Source organism: Serinus canaria, chromosome 1 (assembly GCF_022539315.1).
Source record: "Serinus canaria isolate serCan28SL12 chromosome 1, serCan2020, whole genome shotgun sequence".
Lineage (NCBI taxonomy): Eukaryota > Metazoa > Chordata > Aves > Passeriformes > Fringillidae > Serinus > Serinus canaria.
In genome coordinates this window covers 112,654,153-112,669,983 of record NC_066313.1, presented here as the reverse complement: position 1 = coordinate 112,669,983, position 15,831 = coordinate 112,654,153, and the positions used below count along the sequence as shown (strand labels likewise).

The following is a 15,831-nucleotide window of genomic DNA, read 5'->3' as shown; positions in this document are numbered from 1 at the left end:
CACCTAAAATTTCTCTTTAGCATTTAATACTTCATAAAAGCAGGAATAGAAATGCTCCAGAAGTGACTCAGAAAAGTCTCACAGGGAGGAAATATTAACAAACACCTCTGTCAGTCCTCCAGGCCAATGAACTCTTGCCTCCAATTAAATTTCAACAATTAATAAGCAAAAAGTTGTAGGAAGCTTGATGGGATCTTTGTTTTCTCACTGTGATGAGGATGGATCATTAGACTTAATTAAAGCTGGGTTTTCTTCTAGTGAAGAATTACAAAGAGGTAATTCTTACATTTCTTGGGTTTTAAGTGGATTTTGTAATTTTCCAGATGGGTTTCAAATGGAATTTGCAATTTTTTAGATTGGTTTCATGTGGATTTTGTAATTTTTCAGGTGGGTTTTAAATAGAATTTACATTTATTTTTACCTGGGTTTAAAATAGAATTTGCAATTTTTTGATGGGTTTTAAGTGAAATTTGCAATTTTTCATATGGGTTTCAAACAGATTTTGTAACTTTTTAGCTGGGTAAGGATTCAACAGACTCTGTATTTTGTCTGCAAAATTAATCCCTGTGTTTATATGAATTTTGTTATCAAAGAAAGAAATAGAAAATATAATATAATATAATATAATATAATATAATATAATATAATATAATGAATATAATATATTAATATAATATAATTATAATATATTATATATTATATAAGTAATATATGACATGATATAGTATAATATAATTATAATATAAATAAAACTTATAAATGTATATAATATATCTATAATATAAACTTAGATAATATAACTTATAAAATAAAATTTCTAATATAAATAAATAATATAAATTAATATAAATAATACATTAAAGTATAAAAGTAATATGTAAAATATAAATAATATAGACACATAAAATAAAAATTAATATAAATATAAATATAAAAACCATCAAATTAATTTTATAAAAAGACTTTTCAGGGATCTCTGGGTGTTTTCTGCTCTGGCAGCTGCAGGACCCTGAAGAAGAGGCAGATGAATTCTGTGCTAACAATATTTCAGGAATTAAATGACATCAGGGATGTGATTCCAGCACTGGAATCTTTCCTTTTCCAGGAACAAATATTTCCTGATTTTTCCCAACCACAGCCCTGGGGTGGCCAGCACAGGGACAGTTTTTGGCAGTCCCAGATCTCAGTGCTGCCTGTGACAAATGGGATTTGTGGCACTCAGGGAGGTGTCAGAGGTCCCTGCCCTGGGAGCTCCTGGTTTGCCCTGGCCACGTGGAAGGTGGGAGATCCTTGGGAAGGAGGAGGGGGTGCCTGGGGGAGGAAGAGGGACAGGAAGGGGTTAATGGGAGCTGGGATGTGCAGAGAGGCTGGAGGAGACAGAATTCATGTGTGGGGAGAAGGAGTGGGAGGGAGGGAGGGAAGCTGAGAGGGACTCTGGTGTCTTTGGGAATCCCTGTGCAGGACCCTGAGCCCAGTGAGGATCCCTCTTTCCCAAGATCACCTCATCTCCCAGCCTGGGTTTTACTGGGAGGTTTTCTGTTTTATGTGGGATTTTTTCCCCTCTGGAATGGGGAAGCTCCTTTTTTTTTTTCCCACAAAACTCCAATTTCTTACTCTCCTGCCAGCAGGTGACAGCATTCCCTAAAGCAGAGCAAACTGAGCAGAAACTCCCCTCTACTCCAGACTTCATCCTTCCAGACATTTTTCATCCTCTTTATTATTTTTTGTTCTATAAAAACTGATTATTTCAGGCTTCTTTCCATGTGCTGAAGAAGCAAACAGAGTTTTAGAGGGAAGAGGAGAACACAGCAGGATGACTCCATTCATGAACAGAGCACAGCCTCTCCTACTCAGTGAGTCCAGAGGCTTTTCCAGGAGGAATTGGCACCACAGAGGGTCCAAGCAGATCTTGGATTAGCCATGGGCTGAGGGGACACAGATTCCCAGGGCTGCACATCCAGCAGAACCTCTGGCTGCAGGAACAGCCCACAGAGCTCCTGGCAGTCTTTAGAGAGATACTGGCATGGATTTGGGGTTGGGGAGAAAAGTCCAGCAAGGGAAGAGCCTTCAGTGCCTGGAGGAGGTGACAGGAGAGGAGAGGGAGTGGCAGGACAAGGGGGAGTGGCTTTGAGATGACAAGGAGTGGGGTTAGGCTGGATATTGGACCGGAGTTGTTCCCTGGGAGGGTGGGCAGGGCCTGGCACAGGGTGCCCAGAGCAGCTGGGGCTGCCTTGTGCAGGCTGGCCCAGAGCAGAGGCTGGGCAGAGCTAAAGAATAAAGCAGGGATTGATTCCAAGGATCTCCTGCATGGATCCACCTTGGGCAGCACCAGAGCCCAGCCAGGGCTGCACCCAAGATGACCCAAAATGGCCCCAAAATGCCCGGCTGGGCACGGGGTCTCTCCCTGGGATCAGCTCTGCTCCATTCCCACCTTGCAGTTCATTGTCCCAGCCCAGCTTTAGCCCAGGCACTCCCACCCTGCTTGTTTTTCTCTCTCCAGCCCACGGGGTTTGTGCTCCTGGGCTGAGATTGGGATCATTTGTCCTTGGTGCCCAGCTGGAGCAGGAATTGTTTTGTCTCCCTGCTCTGTGCACAGAGCTCTCCATCCCATAATATGAACCCAGACCCACATCCTAAAGCAGCACAGAGTGTGAAAAATAGAAAAGCTCCAACCTGAGGCATCCCTGGAAGTGTCCAAGGCCAGGCTGGACAGGACTTGGAGCAGCCTGGGACAGTGAGAGGTGTCCCTGCATTGGCAGGGGGTTGGAGCTGGATGATTTTTAAGGTCCATCCCAAACCCCTGTGTCCTTCCCAGCTCTTTCCCCCTGCTCATTCCACTTATTCCTGCTCTGGAGATCTCTCAGCCTTCACTCAGTGCTTTTACCAATCATCTCTGAAGTCAAATCCCAACATTTTGTCCCAATTATCCCTCTCCCTGAGCAGCCCCAACCCCACACAGCATCTCTGTTCTTCCTCAGGTGTGGGATTTTGGGATGCTGCCATTCCCCTTCCCAGGGGATCTGACAGAGCTGCAGAGAGACAGGACTGGGGATGCTGAGGCTGCTCCTCCTTCCCAATCCCTGTGGGAGAAACTTTTCCATGTTCATTATCTTGGGGCCTCCCTGCAGGTGCTCCAAGCACAGCAGAAAATCTGGAATGGGCAAAAAAGAAGGCAAATGGCTCCTGGCCTGGATCAGGAATGTTGTGACCAGCAGAGCAGGGAGGTCATTCTGTCCCTGGCTGTCCCTGGCTGCCCCAGGAACAGGGAGGTCATTCTGTCCTGCCCTGGGCACTGCTGAGGGCACACCGGGAGTGCTGTGCCCAGCTCTGGCCCCTCAGTTCGGGAAGGACCTTGGGACACTGAGCCCATCCAGAGGGGCCAGCGAGGCTGGAGAGGGGCTGGGAACACAAACCCTGAGAGGGAGCCCTGGGGGAGCTGGGGGTGCTCAGCCTGGAGAAAAGGAGACTCAGGGGTGCCCCCATCCCTCTGCCAGCTCCTGAAAGGTGCCTGTGCTCAGCTGGGGCTGGGCTCTGTCTGCAGCAGCACTGACACAGCCAGAGCTCACAGCCTGGAGCTGCACCCAGGGAAATCCAGGCTGGAGAGCAGGGAAAAGGTTTTTCCAGCAAGGGGGAGAAAGTTCTGGCCTGGCTGCCCTGGAGGTGGTGGAGTGCCCATCCCTGGGGGTGTTTAACAAAGCCTGGAGGTGGCACTGGGTGCCAGGGTTTCACCACATTTCTCTTCACAGAGAAACACAAGGCACAACTTCCCAAGAATATTTCTGAGATTCACATTCTCTGAACCTCAGAGGAAGGAAAAACCATCCTTATCTCATTTGCTGCACCTGGGCTGTTCACAAGGGGAATGCATGGTGCAAGATTGGTTACCTGAAGAGAATTGATAGTTGGATTCTGGTGTGATTTCATTCAATGACCAATGGAACCCAGGTGTGTGTAAGTGTCAGGGCTGTGGGCTGGCAGCCATGAGTGCAGATTCAGTTTAGATGTAATTTAACATAATGTAATAAAATATAATCAAGCAATTAATTAGCCTTCTGATAAGATGGAGTCCTCCTCATCATTCCTCCTGGATGTTGGGGGAAAAAATATCAACCAGGGTTAAGTTGAGCTGTTGGGGCTGGGTTGGACTTGGTGGTCTTGAAGGTCTCTTCCAACCCAGTGATTCTGGGAATTCTGGGAATTCTGTGAACTGGGAGCAGTTTTCCCTCCTGTGGCTGCTGAGCTCCCAGCCCAGGGATGTTGGTATTGCTGAGGATCCTGCTCATTATTCCCTCAGCTGAAAAATCCCAGGAAAAGCCCTGGCCCCGAGGCCTCCAGGCCTGCAACCCGAGAGGATTTGCCTCTCAGAGCATGAAGAATTAAAAAGATTCACAGATTTCTTTCTGTCTGGAAACTGGATATAAATTGGGGCTCTTCCAATGCCTGGGAAAACCTGATCCTGGTGCTCCTGAAAGGAGAGGAACCTGTTGGTGTCTTTTAAGTTGTTGCCATGTTTTCTGTGAACTCCCCAAATCTTCCTGTTTGTGCTCCAGTTATTTGTGTTTTCCACTTAAAATGTTTTCCTTGCTGAGAGTTGAACCAGGAAAGATTAATTTTAAAGGGAATTATTTTTCTGTGCATTTTTCCTCCTCAAGATTGGAGTTTTAAGCACAATAATGCAAAATTTTGATGCTAAATAATGCCAGATTTTGTCTCAGCATAAACTTCTCCCCTTCACCCAGCAAAAGTAAATAAATAAGCTGGGCAGGAGTTTTTGTTGTGATTTCTGCCAAGCTGAAATGAGGAATTTTGAAGTGTGGTTTGCTGAGGGAAATGGAAAAGGGCCAGGTTGGAATGGGAATGGCTGTGGGATCTCAGCCTGGTCAATTGATCTCCTTCAAAATGGTACTTTGAGCTCACTGAGTGCTCCTTCTGCAAGGCAGGAGCTGCAGGAGCCTCTGGATATTTTTGTTTTCCCCTTTCCAGTGGGGTTACACCAGCTGGATGTGCTTAAAAATAAATAGCAGGGCAGGAGAAGAGGTGTTGGCTGTGTGCTCCAATATTCCAGATTTGAAATCTCTAAAAAAATCTTCATCTCTGCTGTGGGATGGATTTTTACAAGAAGGAAAATTGACAGCCAGGAACAGCTAAATCAGAGATCCTTGCTTGGATCAGCAGGAATAGCACAAAACACTGTCCTGCTGCAATATTTTACTGGATAAAATGTAATTCTGAGCAGAGAGTGCAGGAAAAAGATGAGTTATTGTCCATGGCAGTTATTCCTTGGAAGGGGAAATGCTGTGTAGTGGCAAAGGGTGGGCATAAAACACCTGCACTTTGTGTCCAGGCAGGGTTTTCCACCAAAAAATTGGAGAACTTTGGCAGGACCTGGGTTGTGCTGGTGCCTGGAGCAGGTGGGGTGATAAATTCCCCATTGTTTCTGTAAATTCACCACTGCTTCTGTTCACTCTCAGCTTCCCAGGAGGAGGGAAGGAATTTTCCAAATAAATCACACAATCATGGAATGGTTTGGGTTGGAAGGGACCTTAAATCCCATCCAGGGACACCTTCCACTGTCCCAGGCTGCTCCAGGCTGGCCTTGGGCACTGCCAGGGATCCAGGGGCAGCCCCAGCTGCTCTGGTGTGGCTCTGGGGGTTCCTTTCCTTGTCAGTGTCCAAGAATTTATGTGATGCTTCAGAGAAGGGATTATAAGAGAAAACATAATAAAATCACAGAAAATCACAAATTATTCCAGCAGTCAGGATAAAGCAATTCAAGAGTTGTAACATTAAAATTTCATTTTCAAGCCATGTTAAATATGAAGAGTATTGAAACTGATTCCTTGTATTTTTTTTTTTCCCTTCTCATTTCTGCAGGAAGAGGGGATTTTCACTTCTAGAATTTCTGCTTGGAGAACTCAAGGTGAATTTTGGAGTGAGGTTTTCAATATGATCTCTAAATCCCTGAGGGTAAGGAGCACAGGCAGAGGTGTGGTTTCACCTTATCCACTGCACACACCTTCTTGCTATAAAAATAATGACTCTGATTTTATCCTGTGATAGTCACAACGTTCAGCATTGTCTCTGAGTTTTACCAGCAGGATCCAGGTGGAAAATTCTTTCTGATGAATAAATTCAGGCTGATGAGCCTTTGCTGGGAGCAGCCACATGATGGCAACATTGCTAATCCTTAACTTTGTTCATGGGAGCAGCTCCTGGAACTGGGCTCTGGCTCAGAGCGAGGAGAGGAGCTCTGGAGTTCTCTGGGAAACTTTTCCTTCATGGTTTGACTGGAGAGGGACATTTCCCAAGGGATGGAGTGATGGGAAAAGGGGAAATGCCTTAGGATGAGGCAGGGCAGGGACAGATTTTTGGAGGGAATTCTTTATTATGAGGGTGGTGAAGCACAGGTTGCCCAGGGAGGTTTGGAGTTCCCATCCCTGGCAGTGCCCAAGGCCAGGTTGGACACTGGGGCTGGAGCAGCCTGGCACAGTGGGAGGTGTCCCTGCCATGGCAGGGGTGGCACTGGGTGGGCTTTAAAGTCCCTTCCACCCCAAGCATTCCAAGATTCCCTAAAATCAAACCATTATGAGACACTTTGTGGCTCTCAGCTCAACATGGGCAGGTTTTTAAGAGGCAGGAGGAGAAAATGCCACTTTCCTCTCTTTTTTTCCCTTTTTTTTTTTTGCCTTTTCCTCCCTTTTATGAGCTGCAGTAGAACCTGTAAAAGGCTTTTTCCTGGTGACAACCAAGCAATTCCTGAACTGGTGCAGCTCTGAAACAGGAGAACAGGATCTGGCACTGCTGAAGGAGCTCAACCAAGTTCAAGCAAGATCCTCTTAGATCTTGGACATGATAAATATGGGCGAGTTTTGATGGAGACTGGAAGAAAAATGTATCCTTTGAGCCAAAGTAACTCTTATCCCGACAAACATTTTGCTGGATTGTTATTTGAATGAATATTTAATATAAAACATGCAACCTGCTCTAATAAGAGCACATTCATAATTTTGAGCAGGCGAGCCCTGTTCAAAATTCCCTTGGCTTTGCTCTGGGTAAGGAATAACTTAAGAAGGAAATGTTGGACTGCAGCTACTCTTGGCTGAAGGACACAGTACAGCAGGAACAGCTGTGGAAGCAGATTTACTGCAAGAAGTGAGGCTGCTAAAATCCTGACAGTGCTTTGATTTTTTTCTGGCTTTTTTTTTTTTTTTTTTTTTAATGAAAAAGTCCAATATAGAGTTTATGACTTTTCATACAGTTATTTATTTTAGGAATAAGAGAGCTGCCAAACACAGCAGGTAGTTAATACCCAATTCAGACTGTGTTTAAATAGAGAAGGAGCTATTGGCTGCATCCTTTGGGATTCTGGGATTAACCCACAGGGAGCTGGAGGTGGCTTTTTCCAGAGGCTTTCAGGTGAAACATGAGTGGGAGTTGGCTCCCTTGTAGTGGAGTGAAGTTGGAATCCGATGTAGCAGATAATTCAGCTCATCCTGAAATGATTTCTTTACTGAGATGAGCTTTTCCTTTGGACAAGGGAGATGGAGCTGCTGGAGATAACCTGGAGCTGGGATGGAGGTTCAGTCTCTGTCTCTGTTCCAGACATGGATCTTTCCTTCTGAGGGTGGTGAAGGTTCTGGAGAGTCAATTCTGAGGGAGCTGGGAAGGGGCTGGAGAATTCCTGAGGGAGCTGGGCAGGGGCTGAGCCTGGAGCAAAGGAGGCTCAGGGGGCCCTTGTGGCTCTGCACAAGTCCCTGCCAGGAGGGGACAGCCGGGGGGGTCGGGCTCTGCTCCCAGGGCACAGGGACAGGAGCAGAGGGAACGGCCTCAGGCTGGGCCAGGGCAGGCTCAGCTTGGCCAGCAGCAGGAATTTGCCCATGGAAAGGGGGCTCAGGCCTTGGCAGGGGCTGCCCAGGGAGCTCTGCAGTGCCCATCCCTGCAGGTGTCCCCTGGAGGTGGCACTGAGTGCTCTGGGCTGGGCACAGGGTGGGCACGGGGCACAGCTGGCACTGCCTGGGCTGGGAGGGCTTTGCCAGCCCCAGAGATCCTGGGATTCTGTGACTCCTGTGCTCAGGAAGGAGGCTCAGGCTGCTGGGCCCCAGCTGAGCTGCCCGTGAGGAACACGGGGAGCCCAGAGGGTGATTCTCCCTGAGTGTCCCATGCCAGGCAGAACTTTGGGATCAGCTCCAGAGGCTCCATGTTTGGCCCCTGCTGCTCCCAGTCAGCTCTGGCATCTCAGGTTTGTGGGATGAGAGGGTTCAGCCACAGGTTTGGGGGATGAGAGGGTTCAGCCACAGGTTTGGGGGATGAGAGGGTTCATTCCCTACCCACAGGGGACTGGGGGCTGCTGGTTAGTGCTGAACAGTGGCCACTTTTTAAACCTCTTTAGTGAACTTGGCAGCATTCACTGAATTCTTATTTTTGCTTGGTGCTCATCATAAAAAAAAGGATAACAATCCTTGCATCCCTCCTGAGTGTGCTTTGAGGTTAAATCGTGGAATCACAAAATTATTTGGGTTGGAAGGGACCTTAAAGGTCACCTCATTCCAACCCCCTGCCATGAGCAGGGACACCTCGCAGGAGGTGATGGAGCTCATTAAGCAGAAAACAAAGAATTCAACAAAGTTGGCCAAAATGTGTTGCAGGAGGAACAGAGGAAACTTTGGCTGGGGCTGGGAAAAGAGAAGCAGATCTGGCAGCAGGATTGACAGAAATTGCTGCAGGTCTGGTCACACTGAGGGAGAGCTGGAGCTGATGCCCAGACACCATAAAACCTCCAGAGGAAGGGAGGGTGTTGAGTCCATGGAGTGTGAGCTTCTCTAAAGACCAGTATTCTCCTGTCTGGGCCTTGGAAGCAAGGAGACATTCCAGAAGTTCTGTTGGCAGCCCATTTCTGCTTTTATGGAGCAGTTTGCTCGTGTCTGCCACATAACTTCTGCCAGGAGGCAGAACCACAGCTGGGAGAGCCCAGATTGCTGTGGGATCCTGGAGAGGAGGAGCTGAGGCTGTGGCAGACCCTGAGGTGCCATCACTGGGGTTCTGCTGGCTGCTCTGCCTATTCCAGTGCTCGGGATGTGCTGATGGCCATGGGAGCAGCACCATGAGCCCAGAGATCCCAAACGAGGGCGTGTGCCTGGATCCAGGGTCCAAAGTCTGGATCCAGGTCCCAAAGTCTGGATCCAGGTCCCAAAGTCTGGATCGAGGTTCCAAAGCCTGGATCCAGGTTCCAAAGCCTGGATCCTGGTCCCAGAGACTGGATCTCAGTTCCAAAGTCTGGATCCTGGTCCCAAAGTCTGGATCCTGGTTCCAAAGACTGGATCCACGTTCCAAAGTCTGGATCCCGGTCCCAAAGTCTAGATCCATGTTCCAAAGTCTGGATCCCGATTCCAAAGACTGGATCAAGGTCCCAAAGTCTGGATCCACGTTCCAAAGCCTGGATCCAGGTTCCAAAGACTGGATCCCGGTCCCAAAGTCTGGATCCCGGTCCCAAAGTCTAGATCCACGTTCCAAAGCCTGGATCCTGGTCCCAAAGTTTGGATCCTGGTCCCAAAGTCTGGATCCTGGTCCCAAAGTCTGGATCCAGGTTCCAAAGTCTGGATCGAGGTTCCAGGGACTGGATCCAGGGTCCAAAGTCTGGATCCACGTTCCAAAGCCTGGATCCTGGTCCCAAAGTTTGGATCCTGGTCCCAAAGTCTGGATCCTGGTCCCAAAGTCTGGATCGAGGTTCCAGGGACTGGATCCAGGGTCCAAAGTCAGGATCCCAGTTCCAAAGCCTGGATCCTGGTCCCAAAGTCTGGATTCTGGTTCCAAAGCCTGGATCCAGGTTCCAAAGCCTGGATCCCGGTTCCAAGGTCTGGATCCATGTTCCAAAGTCTGGATCCCGGTCTCAAAGTCTGGATCCACGTTCCAAAGTCTGGATCCTGGTTCCAAAGACTGGATCCAGATTCCAAAGATGATCCCGGTCCCAAAGTCTGGATGAGTTGAGAACTCCAAAGAGCTTCACCCCAGGGGTGAGGGAGTGTCACTTCTGGTGGGGCATCTGCCAGCTCCTGGTGCCAGGGGTTCTGTGGGGTTCTGGATCCAGCACAGCCCTGTTTGTCATGTGTCCAGGTCACTAAAGGAACACTTGGATATTACTGGGAATGGGAATTCCTTTCCTTTGCTCCCACTTTTTTTCTCCTCCTGGCAGCTTGCTTGATGGTTTTCCCTTGTGGAGGAAGCAAGCACCAATTCCATGATACTCCAGAAAACACCAACAAGTGCAAAGCTGATTCCCTGAGTTCGTAGTGTTCAGTGGAAGGAAAATATTTTACCAAACTGTCCCAATTTCCAGATTCTTCATCCTCTGCTTCCTTTCAAGAGTGAGTGGGCTTAAAATGATCTGACCTTGCAAACATGATGTAACCCAAACCTGGTGATCTTTTATCTGATCTTTACCACGTGTTTCACAGAATCATCCAGGTTGGAAGAGACCTTCAAGATCATCCAGCCCTGCCATGGCAGGGACACCTCCCACTGTCCCAGGCTGCTCCAAGCCCCAGTGTCCAGCCTGGCTCTGGACACTTCCAGGGGTCCAGGGGCAGCCACAACCTCTCCCAAGCACTTTAGTCCTGATTTTCAAGGCTTCTTTTCAAGAACTTTTTGCTCTCTGTGTTTTCCATGGAATGATAAAATGCGACCAGATGGAACAAAGAGGCAGCTCAGGGCAGGGTGGCTGGGATTGCTCTGTCCATGAGCCCTTTTCTTCCACAGACAGCCATGAAAAGCAGCTGAGGTTCATTAGCAAGGCAGCCTAATTGGGCTGGAATTGCCAGGGATAGCAGTAGAGGTGATAGCCTGAGCCTGGAAGGATTTGAGAGCACCCCTGGTGATCAATACCAGTGATTGTGACATTTTTAAAATAAAATTGCTTGTCCTTGACTCTGGTGGAAGGGAGAACTCCCTCACACATCCCATGGGCTGCAGCTGCTCTGCTCAATACCAAACACTTTGTGAAATGGCCGAGAAAAGCCTTTCCTTGCCATCCCATCCCTCTGAGGGGGCAAAATCCCCCTGACTTTGATTCTCTTTGCTCTGGAGGCCTTTTAGTTAAAAGCTTTCTAATAGATTTGGGAGTATTGACAGTAATAATGAGCTTATGGGTGAAATTGTGACCTCAGGGAAGTCAATGGAGCTGGAATTCCAGCATTTTAAATATCCACACATCCCTATGAAGTCTGTCCATGTGCTCTCAACAGGTCAAATCTCTGCATTGATTCACTCCCCTTTCCAACAGTTTGCTTACCAAACATCTTTGAAGTGTGAGCTAATGAAATTAATGTCTTTTCCTCCTGCTTAAAGCAGAAAATAAAATTAACCACCTTTTCCCCCAGGAAAAAGGAGGGAGGGTGGGTCTGCCCTGCCTGTCTTGTCCATAGAGCATTTTAAACCCATTCAGATGTTTGAGTTTATGGGAAACTGCCTGCAGAACTGTCAGGATCCTCAGGGAAGGGTTTAAACATGATTGCCCTCCTTCCGATGCCATGGGCTGAAGATTTGGAAAGGATCACCTGAATTAAGTTGGGAATCAACACCTCCAGGTGCCCCTTTAGTGATAGGAACAGGAAATGTGGATAATAGGAATGTGGGGACCAAGCTGTATTTGTAATTTTTAAGAAAACAAGTGAAAATGAACATTAATTTAACATGGGAAAGCAAAGCATGCAAGGAAGGGATGATGTCTTTTAGATCAAAGAAGGAAAGAAAAAAAGACGGAAAAGAAGAAAGAGGGGAAGGGAAGGTTTGGGAAGGGAAGGTGGAAGGAAGGAAGGAAGGAAGGAAGGAAGGAAGGAAGGAAGGAAGGAAGGAAGGAGGAAGGAAGGAAGGAAGGAAGGAATGAAGGAAGGAAGGAGGAAGGAAGGAAGGAAGGAAGGAAGGAAGGAAGGAAGGAAGGAAGGAAGGAAGGAAGGAAGGAAGGAAGGAAGGAAAGAAAAAGAAAGAGAAAGAAAGGCACTGGTGTCAGTTTCAGCATGGAGTAAGATCCCCTGGTTCACAGCTCTGTGACAGAAACCATTTCCCTCTCTATTGACATCCGAGCACTTCCAGGAATTTTTGCCAGGACTTTTATAAACTGTTCCTACTCCTGTCACACATTCTGCCTGGCTGGGGATTGCTGCAGTAAGAGCAGCCCTGCACAGGAGTTTTCCCACCACACCAAGACCTGGCCAGGGAGTGAATTTATCAGTAGATGGCAAACAGCCCCTGATGACCCACAGCCATTTCCTCCCTTGGAGCTGTGCTCCAGCATTCATGGCTGTCCAAGCCCTGCCTCAGGTGATATCCAATCACTTGGCAGCAACTCTTAGAATGGAAATGCAGGAAAAGCCCAAGGCTGTGACCACCTCCACTGGGCTGACAAAAGCATCCCAGAAATCCATCATGGACTGTGAACAGTTTGTCTCTGTCTTCTCTAAGAAGCTGCTGTGCACTTTGTGTCTGTTCCCTGCAGCTCAGGGTCTGTCCCTGAGATGTTTGCAGGGTCATTGATCCCAGAATTTGGGCTGGAGGGGACCTTAAAGGTCATCCAGTGGCACCCCTGCCATGGGCAGGGACAGCTCCCACTGGTGTCCAGCCCTGGCCCAGCCCTGGAGGAGCTGGAGCTGCTGCAGAGAGCCCAGAGGAGGCTCCAGGATGGGCAGAGGGCTGGAGCAGCTCTGCTGGCAGGAAAGGCTGGCACAGCTGGCATTGCTCACCTGCACAGGAGAAGCTTTGGGCTGAGCTCAGGGTGGCCTTGCAGGGCCTGGAGGAGCCCCAGGAAAGCTGGAGAGAGACAATTCCCAGGGGATGCAGGGACAGCAGCCAGGGAATGGCTCCCAGTGCCAGAGGGCAGGGCTGGCTGGGATCTTGGCAATGAGGAATTGTTCCCTGGCAGGGTGGGCAGGGGCTGGGATGGAATTCCATCCCTGGATCCCTGGCAGTGCCCAAGGCCAGGTTGGACACTGGGGCTGGAGCAGCCTGGCACAGTGGGAGGTGTCCCTGCCATGGCAGGGGTGGCACTGGATGGGCTTTATGGTCCCTTCCAACCCAAACAGTTCTGGGATTCTGGGATTTTATGAATATGCACACCAGGCTGCTCCCAGCCCCAGTGTCCAGCCTGGCCTTGGGCACTGCCAGGGATCCAGGGATGGAATTTCATCCCAGCCCTGCCCACCCTGCCAGGGAACAATTCCTCATTCCCAAGATCCCACCCAGCCCTGCCCTCCTTCAGTTCAATGCCACTCTCCCTTGTCCTATCACCACAAATAACCAAAGTCAGGTCCCAGATCACTTTTATTATTGTTGGTCTCAGCAAATTGCTTAGAAAATCCATTTATTTTTAAAAGCAGTGGTGATGTGAACACGAGTCAGTGCTGAAAACCCTCTGTCCCAATCCAAATCAACATGAAGCCAAAGGCAATGGTGATCAACCACAGAAAGGAAGGCTCAGAGTGGAACCAGGGAAATGTTGAAAATCTCCCAGCTCTGGAGGTGACACCAGGTGACAATATAATTGGTAACAGATTTTTCTTTTTGCCAAATGAAGAATTGTTGCCTCATAGGTCTTGGAATCATTTTGTTTTCAGTGTGTTGGTCCATCTGTTGAAAGTGGGACACCTATAAATTCCTGGTTTAAGAGAAATCCATCGATTCTCTTTTTTGTCATAATTTTCTATCCTAATATGTGTGCCTGGGGCTTTGCTGTAATGTGAAATGGAGAGGGATGGGCTTCTTTGCTCCTTATTTTAATTTTTGATTGTTTGAATGGAATGATGGAATTTTGTGAGGATTTTAGAAGGAAATGTCTGGATTTGGTACTTCTGACAAGCACTGCTCACAGTCCATGGAGGCTGCCTTGTGCCCCAGTGGAAGTTCCCCAAAAATCTCTGGAGGGGATGGAAATATCCTTGCTGACCCTAATGCACCTTCAGGCACAAAATACCAGCATTCATCCTAAGAAATGAGCACATTTCATGACATGGGATTTATGAAATAGGATTCTAGAAACTGTTTTTCCACTCCCTATAATTCATAGATTGTGCAGAATGCTGAATCTGCTCAGAAGCTAAATGTGAAAAATTCTGAGACTTTTTATCTTAATTTTTAAAGTATATTTAATATCAAATGTCTGGTTCCATTCTATTCCTGACATTTGTAAAATACCCAGTTCTGAGCCACTGAGAGGGTTTGTTTCCCTTGTGATGCATTTCAAAAATTGCACTGAAATTTTATTTTGATCAGGTCAAAACATTGTAAGGTAAGTTCAAATATTGGCTGTAGCAGGCTGTCAAATACATCTGTCACAGTGCCATTGAAATTCATATTTCAAGGGGCTGTACAAAAACAAACAAAAAGTTAAGTGAAAGCAAAATTAATACCTTGTCATGACGAAACGTTCATGAATTATGGAAATGAGGATCTGAGCAGGCAGTCAGTGCTGGAAATCACTGTGTATCCCCAAGAAATTCCAGGTTTTAGGGAAAACTGTCTTTTTTTTTTGGGAAGAAACAAAGAGATGTGGCCAGTTCTGCTTCACAGGGCACCGACTCCAAACCAAACTCTGATTTTTAACAAAATACCTCTTGAATTACCTGGAAAGCTGTGATGGGAGGTAGACAGGAATATCTCTGCCTTGGGAATATCTCAGCCTCCTTTGCCTTTATTTCCCAGGTTTTACAGGCAGCAGTTCTGCACCCACATCCTTTCCTCCTCCGGGAAGAAGAGGAAGGAGCGAACGACGGTAAACTTGGAAGGAGCGAACGACGGTAAACTTCAACATCCATTCCGAGTTCTCTGGAGCCAGGCACAGAATTCCCGGGGCAGATCCCGGGAGAACTCACACGTAGTCGCTCAGTCTGTAGCCGCTGTGGGATGCAGATGTCAGGGAAGGAGCATGGTCGCCCTTGGAGGCACTGGGTGGCCTGGAGGACGGAGGCGCTCCGGAACGCGGCGGGAAAGGCGCCTCATTCCCGGGGCACGACGTGCACAGCAGGCCCCCACCCAGGATGGTCAAGGCCGAGGAGACGAACCCCAGATAAAGAGCCTGCCCTATCTCATACTTCATCCCAGCGGGCAGCGTGGGGTTGTAGAAATCCACCACGACGTCGTTGGTGCACCACGACACCGGCGCCAGGCAGAGCAGCCCGGCCGCCACGAAGCCGACGCCGCCGGAGCCGGCGATGGCGGCCTTGGCGGGGCTGCCCTCGGCGCAGCGCGTGCACCTCATGCCCACCACGGCCACGGCGGCCGCCAGCAGGGCCAGCAGGCAGGAGGTGACCATCATGGCCCGGGCGGCGCGGAGCTCGGCGGGCAGCGCCAGCTGGGAGCGGTAGGCCTGGCACTGGTAGACGCCGGTGCTGTGCCACACGCACTCCATCCACAGCCCCTTCACGTAGGCCACGGCCGTGATGATGTTGGTGCCCACGTGGGCCGAGCGCCACCAGTGCGGCAGGATGGTGGCAATGAAGGTCCCAACGAGGCCCAGCAGGCTCAGGGAGAAGCCGAGCAGCTCCAAGGCCCAGCTGGCCATGGGAATGTTTGTCCTGCGCGGTTCCCTGAATGAGGCGCCTCCGCTTGGGTTGCCTTGGAAGGCGCGAGGTTTTCTTGGAAGATCTGCGGCTCTTTGGCCCCGACACCTCCTGCTCTCCTAATAAAAGGTAATTGAGGGAAAAAGGAGTTAATTATTACCCCGAAGCATTGCCTCTCCAGCCAGTGAGGTGCGTTTCAAGTGCAGCGAGGGCAATAATTAGCATAGTTATCGCTGTTAATCGTGTTTTTGTGGAAGTAATGGGAAAGCAAGCTTCCCTCTTCCCTTAT

At 48.7% G+C, this 15,831-nt stretch overlaps 1 protein-coding gene across 1 annotated transcript; it reads right to left on the bottom strand.

Annotated features, from left to right (window-relative positions):
• Nucleotides 1-14,851: 14,851 nt before the first annotated feature.
• On the bottom strand, nt 14,852-15,544 carry CLDN14 (claudin 14). The gene has a single exon (XM_009089539.2). The coding sequence runs from the start codon at nt 15,542-15,544 to the stop codon at nt 14,852-14,854; it is 693 nt and encodes a 230-aa protein (XP_009087787.2).
• Between the last annotated feature and the right edge of the window lie 287 nt (nt 15,545-15,831).

Coding starts and splice junctions, on each gene's coding strand:
- CLDN14 (XM_009089539.2), bottom strand. CDS start 15,544: ATGGCCAGCTGGGCCTTGGAGCTGCTCGGCTTCTCCCTGAGCCTGCTG.